At 35.0% G+C, this 20,421-nt stretch overlaps 1 protein-coding gene across 1 annotated transcript in view; it reads right to left on the bottom strand.

Annotated features, from left to right (window-relative positions):
* Positions 1-1,837: 1,837 nt before the first annotated feature.
* Positions 1,838-20,421, bottom strand: part of Fsip2 (fibrous sheath interacting protein 2) — a 63,768-nt gene continuing 45,184 nt past the window's right edge. The window contains exons 18-24 of the mRNA XM_029537048.1: positions 17,095-20,421; positions 13,266-13,760; positions 11,903-11,994; positions 10,036-10,082; positions 5,698-5,741; positions 3,174-3,243; positions 1,838-1,971 (exon numbers count right to left, since the gene is read on the bottom strand). Coding sequence (XP_029392908.1) covers positions 1,838-1,971; positions 3,174-3,243; positions 5,698-5,741; positions 10,036-10,082; positions 11,903-11,994; positions 13,266-13,760; positions 17,095-20,421 — 4,209 coding nt within the window. The remainder of the gene's footprint in view (positions 1,972-3,173; positions 3,244-5,697; positions 5,742-10,035; positions 10,083-11,902; positions 11,995-13,265; positions 13,761-17,094) is intronic.

Raw genomic sequence — 20,421 nt, 5'->3', positions numbered from 1 at the left:
TGACAGTTTCATGTACCTCTTTCTTCCAGTCTGTTATACAGCATTGTTCATAATAGCTCATAATTGTTTTTTGCTCCTGAGACATCTGTTCTAATTCTCTTACTTCATTTGTGTCTTATTTCTTTTGTTAGGTAGGAGTTTATTTTTTTCAAAGAAACTTTTGAGTTGCTGACTTTTGTTATCTATATGAATTATTTCTGATCTGATATCTATATTTTCTTTATGATTTATTTATTATATGTAAGTACACTGTAGACACTTCAGACACTCCAGAAGAGGGAGCCAGATCTCGTTACATATGGCTGTGAGCCACCATGTGGTTGTTGGGATTTGAACTCGGGACCTTCGGAAGAGCAGTCAGGTGCTCTTACCCACTAAGCCATCTCGCCAGCCCCTTTTTCTACATCTTTAACTGGTGGCATTTATCTGTGTAAAATTCTCCTTTAGTGCTCTTTTAACTTAACCAGTTGTGATTTACCATGTCTTCTTTATAATTTTTCTCAAACCATCTATAACATACATTTTATTTCCTCTTTCATTCAGTCATTGTTGAAGAGAATTTTGTTTAGTTTCCATGGATTTTTGGATTTACTAGAGTACTTCTTGTTATTGGTTACTTCCCATTTTATTACACCATATTGCAAAGATACTTCAAAAACCGATCTACTTCTTTGATGATTATCGGTGAAAGGATCCTCCAAAAATTATCCGAATATTCCAGGAGAGGCCCATGTCTTTATTCCACTTTGGAAGCCTGGAGCTGAGCCCTAACATCAAAGAACAAACAGAGCAATTGCAGGGAAGAGATGGATGAACTTGCCAGGAAGAGTAAGTAATGACAAGCAGGCAAAACCAAAGCTTCCTGCTATCTTTTGTCTGGGCTACCGACATTTTAGAGTGGTTCTTCCTGTTCAAATAAAATCCTGACCAAAAAAATTCCCTCAGAGGAATGCCAAGCGATTTGCCTTTAATTGATTCCAGGACTCACACAATTCTTATATACAGTCTCCTCATTATATATTCTTTTTCCAAATTCCTTATTTTATTTATTATTAATGAATAATAATATAATTATTATCAATATATTTTAAATCTAAATACTTTTACTTCCTGTGAAAGTAAGGTTCTATAACCACTGTGTCAGTAAGTTTATGTTAACTTAACACAAACCTAGACATAACTGAGAAGAGGGAAAGTTAGTTAAGAAAATGCCTCTGTAACATAATCTGTAGGGAAGTCTTGATTCATATTTGGTATAGATGGACCCAGTGGATCACTGTGCACAGTAATACTAATAGGCACGTCGTCCTTGTCTTGATAATAGGTTAAGCAGGCCACAAGGAGTGAGTCAGTGAGAAGCATTCCTTCATCGATCTGTTGCAGTTTTTGTTTCCTGGTTCCTGTCCCTAACTTCATTCTATGATGGACTGTTACCTGAGAGTTTATAAGCTATAATAAATAAATATTTCCTGTCCCAAGTTGTTTTTTGGTTATGGTGTTTATCCCAACATTATTAGGGCATTATTTTAGTTTCTTTTCTAACTTTCCAGTGATAAAGATAGCAGTTTGCAAATAACACGTCATAGGTGATGGAACTGTACAAGTAGTTGAGACATGAACTATCTGAAGGTGCCTTAGACAGTGAACAGACTTTTGCATAATTGTGTTGTATAACTCATATTAGTTTTGTCATCTACATGCTAAACATTATGAGGATACATCTTCTAAGAATTAAACAGGAACAACCCATTTACTATAATAATTGGATGATATGTTCTACTTTAAATATCATTTTATTTTATAGAGAATCATAATTTTATCAAGTGGAAAAGCTTCTTCACTTCTCCTGGTGAGGTGGTGAGGAGGACTTAGGAATACTGCCACTCGATCGGGAGAACACCTTTGATAGAGTTGAAGATACCTTTGCCAGCACTCTAGATCCTTGCTTGGAAATACTGCTCCTGGGCATTTCTGTGGGAAAAGATATTGGTAAAAGCAGTTATGTTACAAGAACAGTGATTTAGAATTCAGAGGTTAGCATTTGTAAAATAATCTGTGAGAGATAAAGCACAGCTGGCATGTTTTCATTGGGTTTTCTATGGTCTCCTGATGGAATTGTGCACAGCAATGTCTTCATTGGCTGATCAACTTTGGTGAGATCAAAGACCATGTCCTAGGATTATACAGGTAAAATGATTGTAAGCAGGCAATACAGTGCAATTATTTTTGTCTCTCAGGGTGTAGTATCCTGAGGCATCTCTAGGTAGGTCTGTGAAGTCCACCTCTCATCCCTCCTGAAAACTATTTGAAAGTACCTAATGAGCTGGACACCGAAATGCATCTCGATGCTCTGTATGTGGGTTCTAGTTTATAGTTCTCAAAGAAAAGCAGAAATATATTAAAGTGCTATAATTTCTCTCCTATTTTGTGTAAATTTCCTTTTGAAATTATATAGGTATATTTCTTTGCCTTGTAAGATACACTGCATAGAAAATGAAAATGTCAGTATTCAGATTTAGTTTTCTGTGTCCGCTATTAATAATCTGAGTCTGTAACTTATGGTTGAGAACTCATATTTTACTAACTGTACTATATATAACTTTCAAAAGTGTGGAATCTTTCTATATCCATGTTTAATTTTTCATTTAAAAAGTAAGCTCTGAGAAATGTTAAGAATCTAGCATATTTCAGTGGCCAATGCATCATGGCCCTAGCTCCACTGGGCCACTTACTACATCTTTATTACATCATCCACCTATCTTGGAAGTAATACATTCATGTGAACTGTGTTGCTGCTGAACAACTGTAGCCACCTTCCTCCTCAAAAGAAAATCACAGGGCTCTTTGCAGCATAGCAGCTGTATAACTTTCAAGAACTCATTATAGATTTTCTCCTCAGTTATTTCTACTTTATTCTTTCATAATATGTGAAGAGCTATGGCCTAACAAACAACACCTGTTTGTCCCTTAGTGTCCAAAGTTAGAAGATAGTTTATGTAACAACCTGTAGGTTTTTATACAAATGGTATGTGTATTGTTTTAATCACATATTAATAATAAACAAGAAAAAGGTCACTCATGTTGGAAAGACAAATAATAAAAATTTCTGATTCACAATAATATTAATAAGTGTTTTAATTCATTGATGGTTAAAAGTTTAGAGCATTTCATACCTGAAACATGTTCCTTTGAAAGACGTGCACTACTGGCCATATGTTTTGATCCTTCATAGATAGTGACAAACTGCCAAAACACATTGTCATACTTAGTCTTTGGACAGGAAAGATTACATATACAAAGAAATATCTAAAGATGTATCAACATTGCATAATTTCATACAAGTGAAATCTGTTTTTTCTCCATCAAATATGCCCCATCTGAGACTCAGGAAAGTGAATGTTTCCAGTTATAGTTCTTAGCATTTGTCCTTGTGATGAATTTTGAACCTGGCTATAAACCTCATGACAACCAAAGGTTGATCTCTATTGACTCTTGGGAAATATTAACTGCTTATTTATTGCCGCCTTTGAATTCATTGCAATAAATTACAAACAAGTTTCTGAGAAAAGATAAAAATGATAAGGGAGAAGCCAAAATGCTTCACTTCACAACTCTCAGGTTTCTTGGTGGAGAGTTTAGCAATTTATGCATTCTGAAGTGATAAAGGCACTTGTTTAGCATTTCCAGGAGCATGCCAGATACTGGCTTTATTCTGAAGACTTGTGTCATTTCTTTGAATAAAAGAGCAGTTAACTGTCCCTAAAAGACAAGGTACAGCCACTGTCAAATTTAAGTTCTCAAAATCTTTTCTCAATGTAATTTCAACTACTTAAGAGAAACCTTAGACAAACATGTAAGTACTGCTTTTCTTAAGTTTGTATACGTAATTTCCCTCAGCCTTTGACTCATAACAGAACCTCCCGACTCTAATCAGCTGGTTAAAGTGTCCTAGGGATCTGGTCTCTTTATATGTTACATTTCATAGTCCTTAGGTTTGTATCCACCTCTACATTTCCAAGACAATAAACAGAACACAGAAACAAAGGAAACCAACGGGTCCACCCTACACTTTAGACCAGCTGTGAAGCTTTACTTTCTCTGGTAAGAAACAATACATTTCTTTTTTTTTTTCCCATTTTATATGTTTTATTCCATCTTCTGCTTTATCATTATATAAGGTACACTTATTCTCTCAGACTATGCTATCTGTCAATATATATGTATAGATTGACTTAATTCATTGCCTTTGCTTTAAATTTAATTCATTCTTAAAATTTAATTCAGAAAATTTTTCTTTCTTTTCTTTTAAAAATTAATTAATTAATTAATTCCACATCCCATACCTCCTCCCCTCAACTCTTGTCTCCACAAGGATGTTCCCACCAACCACCACCACCCCACCAGACCTCTAAACTTCATTCAGAAATTGAAATGTCATTTTATTGTCATGACCAATTCTTCTCAAAGCAAGGAGGGCAGCCAAGAACAGCACATTCCCTGCTGCCCATAAGTTTAAGTATCAAGGCCTTCTAAGCAGATTTCATTCTATCTTTTCTTTGGTCTCCCAGCCTAAATGTCTACTATTTATTTTCAGATTCTGAGTATTGTCAACAGTTTTCAGGTCTAATCAACTAATGGATATATGTATATGAAGGGAGCTTATGCAACTTTATTTAGAAATGCACTGAGTAATTATTTTAGCTATAGTTTCGGTATGGACAAGGTATTAAACAAGGAGAAAGTACAAGAGTAGAAGGGCATAGACTAGTTAGGAATTTATTATCATCCAAAGAATGATAATGACTCCCAAACTAGAATTTCTTGGCCCATCTTCCATTGACATATGATTTTATTTTCTGCAAGGTATGAATTAAGTACATTTGGAGATTGTTAAATAGATGCTTATGTCCACAAATAAAGATTAGTTTGAGTACAGAAGCAACTAGTTTCTTTGCAAGATTGGCAACAGTTTCTTAAATGTTATAGAGGAGTTGATGAATTGGGTCTGAAACTGTACTATGTTGTAATACTAGAAAACTGCTGAGTCACTGGTGAATTTGTGATTCTCTATTAATGGATGTTGGGGAAATTACAAAGCTGAATTAAATAAACCCAGAAGACACTGTGAAAAAGAATAAAACAAAGAGAAGATACAGCTGGATCTATTAAACTAAAAGGGTTGAGGAACAGGAAAATTCCTCAGTCCACACCAAGTAGGAGTTAGCTGCATGTAAAGTCAGTCTGTAAAGAACACAGAGACATGATGGAGCCAGGCATTCATCACTCTCTTGCCCATCTTTGAAATTACCCTGTGTGTCCTGTTTACACCTACCACATCATCACTGGACCCTTAGTCCTAGATAGAATCAAATAACCCTCATATTTAGGCTTCTCTTCAGAAACAGAACGAATTATTAATGGAACTGAAGTTAGGTGCAGAGACTCGGTGGCTTACTGTCAAAACCAGTGAATTCTGCTTTAACTACAAGGCCAGAAACTTTCATAAAGGATTTTTATGATATTAAGGACAGTTCTTATTTTGAGGGGAGATTTGAGTGTGAAGGAACTGTGAATAGGACAGTGTTTTCTGACGTTCCTTAATAACGCCACTCAGTATCTGATAGAATTTGAAAACTGACATATTTAACAATTGGACCCCAGAGTACAGAAATTAGAGCATATTGAAAAGATATTTACCTCAAGACTGTTTGAGTTTCCTTCTTGTGGTTCCTGACAACTTTCTGTAAAAGGCAGAAAAAATATTTTTCTTACAAATATACATAAATAATACATATATACATAAATATACACATACATATATTTGTTGATAAAATACAATCTTTTCACCTTAAATCATACAAGGTAGGCATATAGAGTTACTAATATTCTTAGTGGACATACAATTGGAACAAATTTGACACAAATGAGAACCTTAGAATATAGAACTTGTATTTGTCTTCTACTTGGAAATTATGAAAGATGATTGTTATGCATCAGGAGAGACAAACTCTGTACTTCAGTTGCTACACATTTATGCAAAGCCACTCAAACCCAGTGCCAGCTTTTTTTTTAACCTCTAAAGGAGAGATTACTTTCATGATAAATCTCTTTTTTATTAGATATTTTCTTCATTTACATTTCACATGCTATCCCAAAAGTCCCCTATACCCCCTTCTTCGCCCTGCTCCCCAACCCACCTACTCCCAATTCCTGGCCCTGGCATTCCCCTGTACTGGGGTATATAATCTTCTCAAGACCAAGGGCCTCTCTTCCCAATGATGGCTGACTAGCCATCTTCTGCTACATATGCAGCTAGAGACACAAGCTCTGGGGGCACTGGTTAGTTCATATTGTTGATCCTCCTATATGGTTGCAGACCTTTAGCTCCTTGGGTACTTTCTCTAGCTCCTTCTTTAGGGGCCCCGTGTTCCATCCAATAGATGACTGTATTTGCCAAGCACTGGCATAGCCTCACAAGAGACAGCTATATCAGGGTCCTGTCAGAAAAATCTTGCTGGCATATGCAATAGTGTCTGGGTTTGGTGGCTGTTTATGGGATGGATTCCCTGGGTGGGACAGTCTCTAGGTGGTCCTTCCTTCCCTTTCAGCTCCAAACTTTGTAACTTCCTCCATGGGTATCATGATAAAGCTTAAGAGGCCTTCCAACTTTAACATGATTTATATTTATTTAATTACAGAAGTTAAAATGAGCTAGGCATACTGGCATGCACTTTTAATCTCAGCAGAGAGGATCTAATCTTTGTGAGTTCAAGGTCAGCCTGGACTCCATAGCAATTTCCAGTATAGCTAGAACTACATAGTAAGATCTTGTCTCAAAAAGAACACACATAAAACTGAAATGAAGATAGTGACAATGTTTTAAAATGTGGAATCTTTGAGTTAATACTCAAAAATGAAAAGAAAATCCAATGGCATCACATGAGTTCAAAAAGTTCCAAGAGAGAGCAGCACACCATTGAAACACAAGGAATTAGAAATAACTTTGCAGTTTCTGGGAGACACATTGTCAGTGAGGCAAGTAATCTGCCAGGAAAGAACTTGTGTTGAGTCTAAGCTTTGTTGCTTAAAACTTGAAGAAGTAAATCTAACTTTTCTGACTTAGTTTCCTTATAAGTATAATGGAAAGGAAACTATTTATTTTGATTATAAGATGACATGAGGGAAGATAGAAATATAGCACATTCAAGTACTATATAATCTAGACATACAAAGTCATCAAAAACCATCACAAGTAAAAATAAATAATCCTTTGGGAGCAATAAAGATTCTAACATAAAGAGTAAAGGCAATATTTCAAGTAAATAAGAATGATTGAGATATCTGAAAAAATAGTAACTTTATGCTTCCCAAAGAATTTGATTCTGCTTTACCTAGTATACAACTGAACTGAGTTTTGGTTTGAGATTATTGAAAATAGTTGTAAACATCCGTGTATGTATCTACACTATAAAGTCATTGGACTTCCAGTATCATCAAAGAAGCTGTTTTGATTAAAAGAGTGTATAAAAGTTCTATTTATTTAAGCAGCTCAGTGATTCACACTGGAAATTTTGCTTTATACTATATGAAACTAGGAATAATTACGTTCAGCCTGACCTCTCTATTGAAATTTATCCTGAAATGTCCAGTTGCTCAAGTTATCTCAGCTTAACTGTCTAATGGATACTTTAATCTCATAACTCAAACTGTTTTTACATTCTTCTTCCCCATTCCTTTAGCTTCATCCATATCTTGTATTACTCAGTGTTTTTAAATTCTTGATGCTAATATGCTTTTTAGGCTTCAATGGAAATCAATTCAGCAAGTTAGCATTTGATAAAAAGCAGTAACCAAATAATTAACATAAAATCAAATAATAAACATAAAATAATTAACAAATTATTTAGACAACTGCATGGAAGAAAAAGAAAGCAAAGACGTGACCTAGGTAATGCTAAAGAAGGCAATGAGTTTCATTTTCTGGTGCTGTGATCAGAAGAGACTGTTCTGGGAAAGCTAAGTGGGAAAAGTTTGAAGAGAGGAAGGGATAAGGCAGACTAAGGGGAAAGAATACTCCAGAAGTCTTGGCAAGAGAAAGGCCCTGTAGGATTGATGGAGAGCAAGGGGATTGGGAAGTAGAGTTTGCTTTAGTAGAGGAAGCCACAAGAGAAATGGAGGAAGAGGTAAGAAAGGTAATTGGGCTAGTATGAGCTAATGCATAATCTTGTAACCATTGGAATGTTTTGAAATTATGTCAGTAGTAAAGTGGGAAGGACTTTTAAACTTCTGGATTTATCTTATGTTCTTATCATTGGACTCTTCACCTCAAGTTAACATGTAAATTCCATAAGAACAAACTTGGTCAATACTGTTCACACGTGGAATATCATAACAAAATTAAAAAGAAAGAACTGCTTGATGATTCTTCAGGTGAATTAATGAAGAAATGACTTGGTCAGCAACAATATCACTGAAGAATATAAGAAACATACATAATCCAAATATCAAAATAAGATGGAACAAAATAAGATACAAAACTTAACCACAGGGAATGACCCTCAATTGGACCCTTAGACAATTGTTTTATACTATAGAGTGAAAACAAAGAACAGAGCTAAGCAGTTCCATGCTGGATCTTATAATCTATGATCCATAACTCAGGAATCTCACTGCACTCGAGTGTGGATACTTCATTCCTCCTTAGAATAAGGAACAAAATACCAATGAAAGGATATAGGTACAGAGAAAAAATTTGGAGCTAAGATGAAAGGATGGACTATCCAGAGACTACCCCATCCGGGAATCCATCCCATCATCAGCCACCAAACCCAGATACTAATGCACATGCCAGCAAGATTCTGCTGAAGGGACCCTGATATAGNGGCCTCTTGTGAGGCTATGCCAGTGCCTGGCAAACACAGAAGTGGAGGCTCACAGTCAGCTATTAGATGGAACACAGGGCCCCCAATGGAGGAGCTAGAGAAAGTACTCAAGGAGTTGTAGGGGGCTGCAACCCTGTAGGTGGAACAACAATATGAACTAACCAGTACCCCCTGAGCTCAAGTCTCTAGCTGCATATGTAGCAGAAGATGGCCTATTCGGCCATCATTTGGAATAGAGGCCCCTTGGTCTTGTAAACTTTATATGACCCAGCACAGGGGAAGGCCAGGACCAAGTAGTGGGAGTGGGTGGGTAGGGGAGCAGGGGCGGGGGGGGGTATAGGGAACTTTCTGGATAGCATTTGAAATATAAATAAAGAAAATAATAATAATAAAGAAAGGGAGTCTCACTGCAGATGACCATCATATCTACAAATTTTTGTATGAAAATGGTGTTCAGACAGGATCATCATTAAAAACAGCGAAAATGATTTCTGTATCCAACTTGAGCGAAGGTGTTTCTTGAATAGGTTGCAGAGCAATAGTTGGGATAAGCTTGTGGCTTGAACTTCAAGGCCATGCTGTAGTAAAAATCCCCTCTATACTTCTTTTCTATTTTGTCATCATGTAATCAGAGTTATCTCGAATTCCGAACAAATATTGGACTTAAACGTCCTAAAGATGTGGTTAGCAGTCCATAAAAGATGATAGTAAAAAAATCCCCAAACAGTTCATGCTAGCCAGATTTGAATGTGATCAAATCTAATTGGTCTTTAAAAGGCCTTTTGAATCTTAGTTGGGGTAAGCTCTGATACAAAGGAAGCATAAGTTTTCAATGAGAAAATTTAATCTAGTCATAGCCTAAATATAAGTTAGCATATATACATGCTTCTCTTCTTTCAGGAAGATGGTCAGTGTAAATATAACCACTTCATACCAAATTCATATAAGACAAAGTATTAAGCTTGTTTTAACAGATGGTTGAATTGATAATTATCAATTCCTAAAAGTAGCCATACCTAATGAAAAAAATAAAGTACTATCACTTTCAAGGTTGATAACTAACATTTTCCGACCAGGAAACAATTAAGTTATCAAAATAGCTAACAACGTTTCTTTTTCATCAGTTTTTAAAAGTTAAAAAGAAAAATCCAACCTTCTGATGCATTAGCCTTTTCATCTGGTAGAAATTCTTCTGCTTCACTAAAATAAAATAAAAAGAACAATTTTAATCTGTATATTTAACAGATGAAGAAGTTACTGGTTAACAACAATCTGCCATTCTTCATATGGAAGCAAACCACAGATATTATCTTGCAAAAATTCAAAATGGAAGGAGAATAATTTATAAATTGATTTTTCCCAACTTTAAAATATATGATTAAATATGCATAAAACTGAACATCTTAGAAAGTTTCAATGTACTGTTTCATGTCATTAGGAACATTTATATGACGGTACAAACATCGCTCTTTCACCCCTTGACCACGTTCTGAACTTAAACACTAACACTCATTTTTATTGTTTGTTTTATCCTCCAGGAAATCACTATTTTACTTTGCGTTTGCCTTTGAAGAGTATAAGTAAGTAGAGTCTTAATCATATCCATCATTTTGTGATTTGTTCTAGTGAGTCTTAACCATATTCACCATTTAGTGATTTGTGAGGTCAAAGTCATCCATGTTCATGAATAGCGTAGAGTGTGAAGATTTTCTTTAAATAATAGATAAATTCTAAAGAATACCTAATAAGTCTGCTCATGAATTCATCTACTGATGAACATTGTAGGTTGCTTTCCTCATTGGTCTATTGTAAATCATGCTCTTATTGATACATGTTCACAAATACCTGTTGCAGTGTCTGCTTTCAGTTCTTTGAAAAATATACTCAGAATTTCTGGGCCATCTGATAATTTTATGTTCACTTACTTAGAAAAGTTCCATACTGCTTTTCTCAATGATGTCACAATTTTATAATTTTAGTCATTGCACAAATGTTTTGGTTTCTTTGCATTCCTAGTCCTTATTTTCTTTCTTTCCCTTTCTTTAGTCTCTTATCCCCCTTTCTCTTCAGCTATTATCATCAGTTCAAAGTGGTATCTTCTGTGGTTTTGATTTGTGTTTCCTCAGTGATTAGTGATGTGGGGCTCCTTCATGTGCTGTCCTTAGTGAGTAGTGATGTGGAGTATGTTTCCTCTGCTTTTCCTATATTACTTTAAAAGATTGTAATATTCAAATACTTTGCATTTTCTAGTGTTCTGTTTGATTTATTAAAATGTATGTGTGTGTGTGCAATTTGTAACTATTTACCATTCTTTGTATTGATTCTTTTATTCTGATTTTGAATCAACCATTTCTGTCAGAACACGGTATATTTCTTATTCTGTTTAATAGTTTATATTTTCACTTTTGTGAGTTAATACAGATAATTTGTATTGCTAATATTAATCCGAGTGCTCCAACTAAACCTTTTACCATGTCTACTTCGGACTCTTCTTGGAAGTCAGAGTTATATACTATAACCTTTAGATTACTTAACAAAAGTGAGCAGGAATTTTTCTGTGCTGACATTACACTTTCTCTTACTGACCTATCAATATCCTTCAAGTTTTAATAACAGCTATAAAAAAAACAATGCCCTATTATATCAGCAAATATCTGATCAAAGACATTTATATACAGGGTTGCAAGTGTTGAAATGAAATATAGAGACTAACTAGGAGTATAGCATCAAGGCAAGAGGAAACTTAAGACTCGTGGTGGAGTCAAGGGATGGAGTCAAGGGATGGAGTCAAGGGATAGAGTAAAGGGATGGAGTCAAGGGATGGAGTCAAGGGGTGGAGTCAAGGGATGGAGTCAAGGGGTGGAGTCAAGGGGTGGAGTCAAGGGATGGAGAATCAGAAGTGAGAAGGTTTTGGTGCTTGGCACTTAGTCAACTACACATTTACTAGCAGTCCCCTTCTTGCTACAAGCCCTGCTTTCACTTCCTGTTTCTATATTTGTACTGCATTAAAATTTATATACCCAGAAATGAGGTCCTCTTGGTTGTATGATGATGTACTCATAATTCTGTGTATGAAGTAATGTGTTGGTTCAGTAGCGAGGATTTCTTCTTTCTGTAATATTATAAATCAGGTATTACAAACAACAGAACTCATTGGCATTTTTGCATTCCAATAAACACTTTAATGAAAACAAAGTTTTAGAGAGTATTCAAAATATTCTTTAAAATTTAAAGTAAGTTTTTGTAGTAGTATGTTTTTGAAATGGTTCTGTGAAGACATTCTAAATTAAGACACTTGGTTTTGAACACAGTTTAAACATAAGCATAGCGCAGATGTTGAAGAATGTAAAATTCAATTTTTAGACATTAAAATATTTTAATTACAGATTATTGCATTAAATAAAAGAGCGGAGATGGAACTCTAGACATTTCATAAGCTTTTTTGATCAGACATTTTTAACACATATTCTGATCTATTTGTTGGGAAACCATGTGCTTCTGATTTGGCTGAAATTACATGTGTTTATTTTCTGTGGTTTACTTCAGCTTTCCTGTTAAGACTAAACACAAAACTACAAAAGCTCTGTTAGAATGTTTAATTAAGGCAATTGTCTCACTAGGAAATCCCACATTCTATGTTTTCCAAAAATATGATTAGTACAGACTTTTGGACGGGGTGAAACAAAAGGCATCATTGAGTTTCTTACCATCATTTGGCAGCTTGGATGCATTAACATAGACTGTACCCCATCATGATTAATAAGTTTAATAGATGGTAAAAAATACTTTCAATAATCTGTTACATTTAGTTAGGATCTTGAAAACTATGTAAGAAAAGCATTTTCCTTGTAAGACTTAGAAAAGTAATGCAATTATTCAGAGAAAATCGGAATTAAAACCCAGGTAATGGTTTTCTTCTTTGTTGTTATTTGTTTCCAGTGGTGTGTATTTGGGCCAGGCCTCAACTGATGTTGTGTAGCAATCTGACTTTCCACAGATCATTTACAAATTCCTTTATAACTTAGCCAACCCATCTGGATTCTTCCTATTGACATGAAGCTGTCTATGAATGTCCAACAAATATTTACAGCCCCAATACTACATGGAATGTATTGTTTAATTAATTAATAAGGTTGAATTTCCAATAAGCTGTTTCCATTTTCCATTTTCCTTTAGCTAGTTGTTCTAGGTTTCTTTCTATCAAATACTTAATTGAGTTTCATGTTCTGTTAATTATCGAACCTACACTGTATCTCCACAGGCTTATGTAGATAACGATTCTACTTTAGGATACTTTGCTGTGTAATCAAGTGGCATCCTAGTAACAGAGTGTTTGAGGTTGTCCTGCCTTCCCAGCTGCTGGGAGTTATGCATGCTACCTACCTTATATTGTAACTTGTCCCTAGAAGTTGTTTCTTTTGCCAAGCTTTTGCAAGAAGGCATGTCAAGTTCGGCAGCGGCTCTTTTCACGTATGTCTTGTTCGGGTCCATTATCTGAATTCCAGTTTCTTCAATACTTTCAATATTTTCCCCAGATGTGGGCTGACAACATTTGCTCAGGGCTAAGAACTTTTTCAGGTTGCTTGTGCTTGTTGCTGACTTGGGAGAAACAACGTGGGTTTCTGCAGATTTCTTTACTTTTTGAACACGACCTCCTGATAATTTTCTTAAGCACTGGTCTCCAACAACTTCTCCTAGGACAACCTCCTCTTCATCAGAAACCATGTCCTCGCTTAAGCTACTATCTGAATCTTTTCGACCAATATCATGAGCTACTAGCCGAATGATCAGATCTGTTTTGTTATTAATATCTTTCAAAAGCTCTACTCTGGTGATATCAGGCCTTCTTACATTTTGAAATGAATTTCTGCCAACAGCCTAGAATTGAAAGTACAATAAATATTAAAAGTAAATATATTAGTCACTTTCCTGATATTACTTTGTATCATAATTCTTATTTATGATTCCTCACTTTAATCTATATATCTTCAAATACCATTTCTAGTGTATTTTAACTATTTTAAAAGAATGATATAGATAAAAATCATATGTAATATTTGCTTGTATATGCCATTATTTTTACATTGTTATGATATAAATCTATCATAATATATTCAAATATGCAGTCTAATAGAATGGCTTAAGCTTTATATTTTATTTTAAAATGAACTTACTGTTTTTGATTTTTGTCGTTTCTCTTAAAAATTGTTATAGAACTACTTGTATTTTTTATGAAGTCAATATGGAACTCTATAAAAATTTAGACATTGTTTTATTAAAGAAATATCAAGATTTTATAAGTATACCTACTTCTACTTATAAAAGCAATGACACATTGGAATTGTGATCTTTATGCTACTTTTTTACTTCATAATTTCATTGATTTTTCAAAAACATATGTAGTCTTCATTTCTTTTTTATACACCACTCAAATGTTCATTTATAATTTTTTATTATCGATACATCCAAGAAATTGTAACTATAATTCAATAACCAAATCACTTTATTTCTGTAGCCTTTGGCTATAACACAGCAATTTTTCTAATTATTAACTAACATTTTATTATTTTATTAATTAATTATAATTATTTGACTCAATATTTCTTTGCAAGTTTCCAAGATATATTTTCAAGTGATAATGTCTTAAATGTATCTTCTGTAGAAATTAACTATTTAGAAGCAACTCTTTAAATAATTAGAGCAACTTTATTATATGTAAAAAAATTAGTAAGGTTAGAAGATCCAAATATATGTAATATGTGTTGGGGATTTGCTACTGAGAGTGGTTTAGACATGTCTCATTAGTTGAAAAGTGTAGCATCTCTAAGTATAATGTTGAGCCATGAGGCAAAACCAAGAGCCTAAAATATTTCACCTTCCTTACTGTTTTGTTTTTTTCTGTTTCTTTGTTGAAAAAAGACCTGATTATCTCAATGTGGCACATGAGATTTCTGTGTTTTGCATTCTGGTTATTTAGTATTATTATTATTGTTGTTGCTACTATTATTAGTACTAGTATCAAATGGAATTTTCTTCCCTCAAAAAAGAAAGTGGTATTTGTTTGTTTAAAAATCACTGTTTTCTGTGGCTCATATGTGACCTAAATAAAGTTGAGAACCAAGAAAAATTGTTATGGATGATTTAATAGATAATTTTAGTAATATTATTCTATAGAATGTTCACACAAAGCTTATTTTCAGGGAATTGCTTATATATAAATGAAAACCACACACAATACATGCTAATGTAGCAATGAGAGAACTCAGAAAGGAAATTTCTAACTTGAAGGGACTATCATATGTTCTTAAAAATAAAAAAATCGACTATCATATGTTCTTTAAAAATGAAAAACAGACTACAGGAGTATCAGTGCACAATAATTTTAGTATTTCAGTTAGAAAACATAAAGCTCACACTTGCAATTTTACCACCAAGAGGCAGAGGTATGGTAGCTAGAGAGAGCTAGAGGAGGCTTGGGTAAAATTTTTCTGGGGATACATGAACAAATATTTGTTCATCTTAGAGAGCACACAGGGATAGACTACAAAATATAATACAAACAAACAAAGGACAATCACAATTATATCCAATTCTAGCTTACAAGTTTCACTGAAACCAGTGATTTTATTTGGGGCTACTTACAGGAATATGAGTGAGAGTATAGTGAGATTTGGTGAGGATACAAAAGGGGGCGGTACCCAAAGACAGCTTTCTTATATAAATCCTAACACAGCATGGACGGCGGCTCACTCCAGTTGTGTCTTCTGAGCTCCATGTATAATATCTAGACAGCTCCCCACTTTCTAGTAGCTGTTACTGATGAAATAACTCTGAGGAGAATCTGTGAATCTTACGATCCTCAGGAACTTCCCAAGACTTTACTTTTTATTTCATTCTTGAGTTATAATTCTGTCTAAAAGGGAATGTTGTAAATGTTGTATTTTTGAAGAAATGGCTAGATATCTCTAGCCTTCATAGTGAATTCCAGGTTGACAAGGGCTAAATAGTGGCCCAGTTTTTAATTCAACGATTGATTAATCAATCAATCAATCAATCAATCAATCACTAATTATTTATTAGTTAATGAAGTTTTAACTAATTAACTTATTAGTTAAATAATTAGCTAATTATTTAATAACTAGTTAATTATTAAGCATTAAAATTTAATTCAGAGATTTTCAGAATCATATTGCTAAAATTTGAAGTGTTTATATTCTGAAGTTTTATACTTGGGTCAGATTACATCCTTAATAAAAACACACAACTTTCAAAAACTCACACATTCAATGTGATGAGTTTTAAGAGAACCCCTATGCTAGGAAGCAGTTACATTTTATTGAGTTGATGATCCTACAGAGCCCTCCAAACACTACAACTTATTGATAAGTCTATTGGCTACCCTCCATAATCTGACAGTAAATTACTATTACTCTAGACACCACAAACATATGTTCTCAAATATAAAGAAATAGAGCTGGTGCCTAACTAGAAGTCTCATGTCTATTGATTAACTTTCATGAAGTAGGAAGGTATTTTGAATGCTACAGAAGGAGAAATGTAGCTTTCAGTATCACCCAGCTATCAAACCTGAAACCTACCACAGTGACCTGACTTCATGACAGTAAATTTATGACAGACATACTTTTTGATTGGGTGCAAACCCCAATCAAATGAAATAGAAGTGATACCTGACACTGCTCAAGTGGCCTAAGACTAGATATAGCATTATCTTAGTGAGAAACTAGTTACTATTAATCCAATAAAATGGTTTCTAATGAAATATAGCTATACCCGTAGGGTATAGGGTAGGTAGGAAGGTGTGGAGTATCTAGGAGGAGTTGGGGGCTGGCATATGTTAATAGAGTTCTGTGTGCCTTTATACACATATTCTTATAAATGTCCAATTAAATTATATTTGTGTCAGTCCAGTGTTAATAAGGATATGTGTATTTCTGTGCTTCAAAGACAAGTTTTAATATATGATCTCATAAAAAACTAGCATTGGGCCTTTCTGTGAAATATGGATATGGCAAGTCCTTGAAAATCATGATTGTAGAAATGAGTTGATGTAGCTAACTCCCTGTTCAGTTGGAAAAATAACAAGCATGGCTTTCCATGTATCTGAGAGAGGGAGGAAATCAAAGGACTGGCTGGCTATTTGCCTGTTTCCCCCATTGTTGTGATTCTTACCTCCAAGGGTTTCACATCTTACCTCTAAGGGTTTCACATCTAGTCGTCCAGTCCTATCCAGTGAGATGCGTCTCTCTTTCTGTCTCATTCCTGTTTCAGACACATCTGTAGAAGAGGGGCTTATGCCACGTATGGAATTTCTTCTCAGTTCTGCTATGCTACATCCAGTTCTCTTTAAACAGTCCATCTTAAGTGTCTCCAGAGGCTGAGTTTTCATAGAAATAACTGCTAAGTGGTCTGAGATGATATTTGGATCTATTTTTAATGGTTTATTCCTGACATGTGGAACTATTCTAACTGGAAATTCATCTTCTAATTCCTTTTTGGACTCTTTGTCTGAGTCAGAGCTCATTAGCGCAGCATGTCTTTGTGCCTTTTCAATGATTCTGTTTGTGTCTAAATCTCCAAGTGCAGCAGTGTAAGAACTCTCTGTGACGACTCTACACGATGGAACACTGGAAACTCCATCAACAATTAAGCTAGCTATCTTCTTAGGGAGGGCCTTCTTTGTACCTTTTATATCATAGAGTTCATTCTCAGTTCCAGATTGTTTTACTACGTTACTGTAAACAGACTCAACAACCTGAGAAATCACTTCAATATTTTCTGGATCTAAAGATTGTTCTTCATGATTTGAATCCACAAGACTAATATTACTTTTGGAAATTTCAGCTGTTACAGATTTTGTCAACTGAGATGCAATTTTATTTAACTCAGGCTTTGTTAAACTAGTTGTGTCTTTGCTAGCGGGATCAGGTGCCTTTACTAGTTTAGCCAAGAACAAGGCCAAAGCTTCCTCTAAAACTCTGGAGTCTAACATTACATCCTTTATGGTCACAGGTTTTTCCTGGGACTTAAGTTCATCAATAATTTTCACCACTTTTTCCATAATCTTGACCGCTTCTAGGACTAACTCTGAACTTGAAAGTTCCTCCTCTGCTTGAGGTTGAAATTCAGAATTGGAAATCTCCTTTACCATTGAAAAACCTATTATGTCAGAAATGACATCACTCTTCCCCATTAAATCTTCAAATACAGGTGTAGGGGAGCCATAGTGTTTCAAAAGGTTTGTATAAACAGAATTAACTACTTTTTCAATAGCTGCCTTGTCAGCTGAAGGCACATCTTCTGATTCCTTAGCAGGTTGTACAACTTTGATTTTACTTTTGGAGATAAATTCTTGCATTGAACGTAATATTTTTGAGGTTATTTTTCGCATTTCTTTTTCTTGAGATTTACTTCTTTCTGGATGGCCTTTTGGAAACACAGATAAAAGTTTTGATAAGAACTTCACAGCAATTGTTTCTATTATGTTATAAGATAATTTACGAGGACCTGATGGCTGTGATGGAGTAGTTAAGAGAACATTGGTGAGGATATTTTCGACAACATTGTCAACTTCTGCACACTGAATTGGGGTCAACTCACCACCAAAATAGTTCTGCAACTGGTTGCCAGTCACTTCTCGTAGAACTAAGTCAACTATGGTTTTTGAAAGGAGTTTACATCCACTAATTATACATTTTTGTAAGATTTCCTGTGATCCAAACTGTGGCAGAAGATTATTATAAACTGTCTGGACCACCAGTTGAATGATTTCATCATCATTTGGATGCAAGGATTCTACATACTGTATAATCAAGTCTTCATTTTTGGAAATCTCTGCAGCAATGGTTTTTACTAAATTTGATTGAAGGAAGTCGAGTTGTGTTAACACATTTTCTGGAGTTAGTTTTGTTTTGACATTGGATAGTTTTGAAAAGACTTTTGCTAGAAGACCAGAAGTCACATCCTCTAAAAATTTGTAAGGCAACTGGATGGTGTAGGGAGATGCAGTCTGACATTCTTTACTGACTGTTAGCACCACATTTTGGACCTTTTTCTCAACATCTTTTGATTCCAAAGGCACACATGCTGAAGCTGGTACCTCATCAGAAAATATCAAGTTAAGCTGATGCTGAAAAATTTCACTTATCACTGTGCTAGTTAGCTGTTTTGCTAAATTCTCTCCGTTACTGTTGATGTTCTCACAAATACTCTCTTGAGATTTACACTCCTTTAAAACGCTGCAAACACAAGAGTGAACAATTTTATTGACTGTTGATTTCTCAATTGATGGTATTTTCTCTAAGGCAGGCAACTTGTCAGAAAAGGACTGTTCGGGTGTTTTCTGCACATCTGACATTTGATCCTCATTTTTAATATTTGTGCTTGATGATGGCTCTTTTATAGCTGTTTCTTTGAACTCAGGAGGCGATGTATCAGCTGATTCTTTGACTGCTTGTGAGAGTACTTCCTTTTCTTTATCTGGCCTAAATACCCTAATTTCTGCATCTGAAAGCTCCTTCATCATTGAATCGACGAATCTCATAGCTATGTCATAAAGTTCACCTGGCTTTCGATCATTTGTATTTGTAGTTTTATCACAGATAAATGTAAATACTAGTTTGTTCACCAGTTCAGCGATCACATCTTCTAGAATCTTGGCAGGAACAATTTTAGATTTACTTTCTGGTGACTTAGGATGGTCTGTCATACTAGACTTACTTTTCATCTCTTTTGACCTTCTGGTCTCACTCTCCTCTCTTCTTATTTTAGTTTCTGTTTCTTCACTGGCTTTCTCTTTAGCAGCAGTGTCTCTGTGAACTGATGAGGATAAATCCTTTGCTGGAACAAGCTGTGCAGAATCTTTAAGTATAACCAATGCTTTATCACTTGTGAGGCTTCTGCTGTATATTGGTCTGGAAAAATCCAATGGCTCTTGAGAAGAAACTATGAAAACATTGTCATAAATATTTTCAATGACATTTTCAACACATTCATTTTCTGAGTATGGTTCTTCCTCTATCTCAGTTTTCACTGCAGACTGTTTCCTCTCTTCCTTCAGTGGCTGTTGGGGTATTAGCACAGTTTTTTCTGTCATGGTCTCTTTATCCTTACTCATGGGCCTATCATCTGTTTTTACTGAACTTTTACTGACACCAAGCTTCTTTTCATTTTGTATTTTCAAATCTGATCTAAGTACCTCCTTCTCAGGACTGTTTTCCACAGTCTTAGCAACTGCAAAATGGGTGAAGATTTCAAGAATCTGCCCCTGCTCATTGACTAGTACTAAGTTCTCCTTCCCAGTTTCTTTACCTTTACATTTGCTGCTCAAATGTTGCACCTGAGTACCTCTGTTTTTCATGATGGTGGATGGAGACATCACTGTCTGTTGCACCTGACTACCTTGGCTTTTCATGCTGGTGGGTGGGGATGTAGCTGGCTGTTGCACCTGAGCATCTCTGACTTTCATGGTGGTGGGTAGAGATGTAGTTGATGGTTGCACCTGAGCACTTTTGTCTTTCAT

The sequence above is a fragment of the Mus pahari genome, chromosome 3 (genome assembly GCF_900095145.1).
Source record: "Mus pahari chromosome 3, PAHARI_EIJ_v1.1, whole genome shotgun sequence".
NCBI classification, from domain to species: Eukaryota; Metazoa; Chordata; class Mammalia; order Rodentia; family Muridae; genus Mus; species Mus pahari.
The sequence above is the reverse complement of the archived record's forward strand: the minus strand, read 5'-3'. Positions and strand labels throughout refer to the sequence as shown.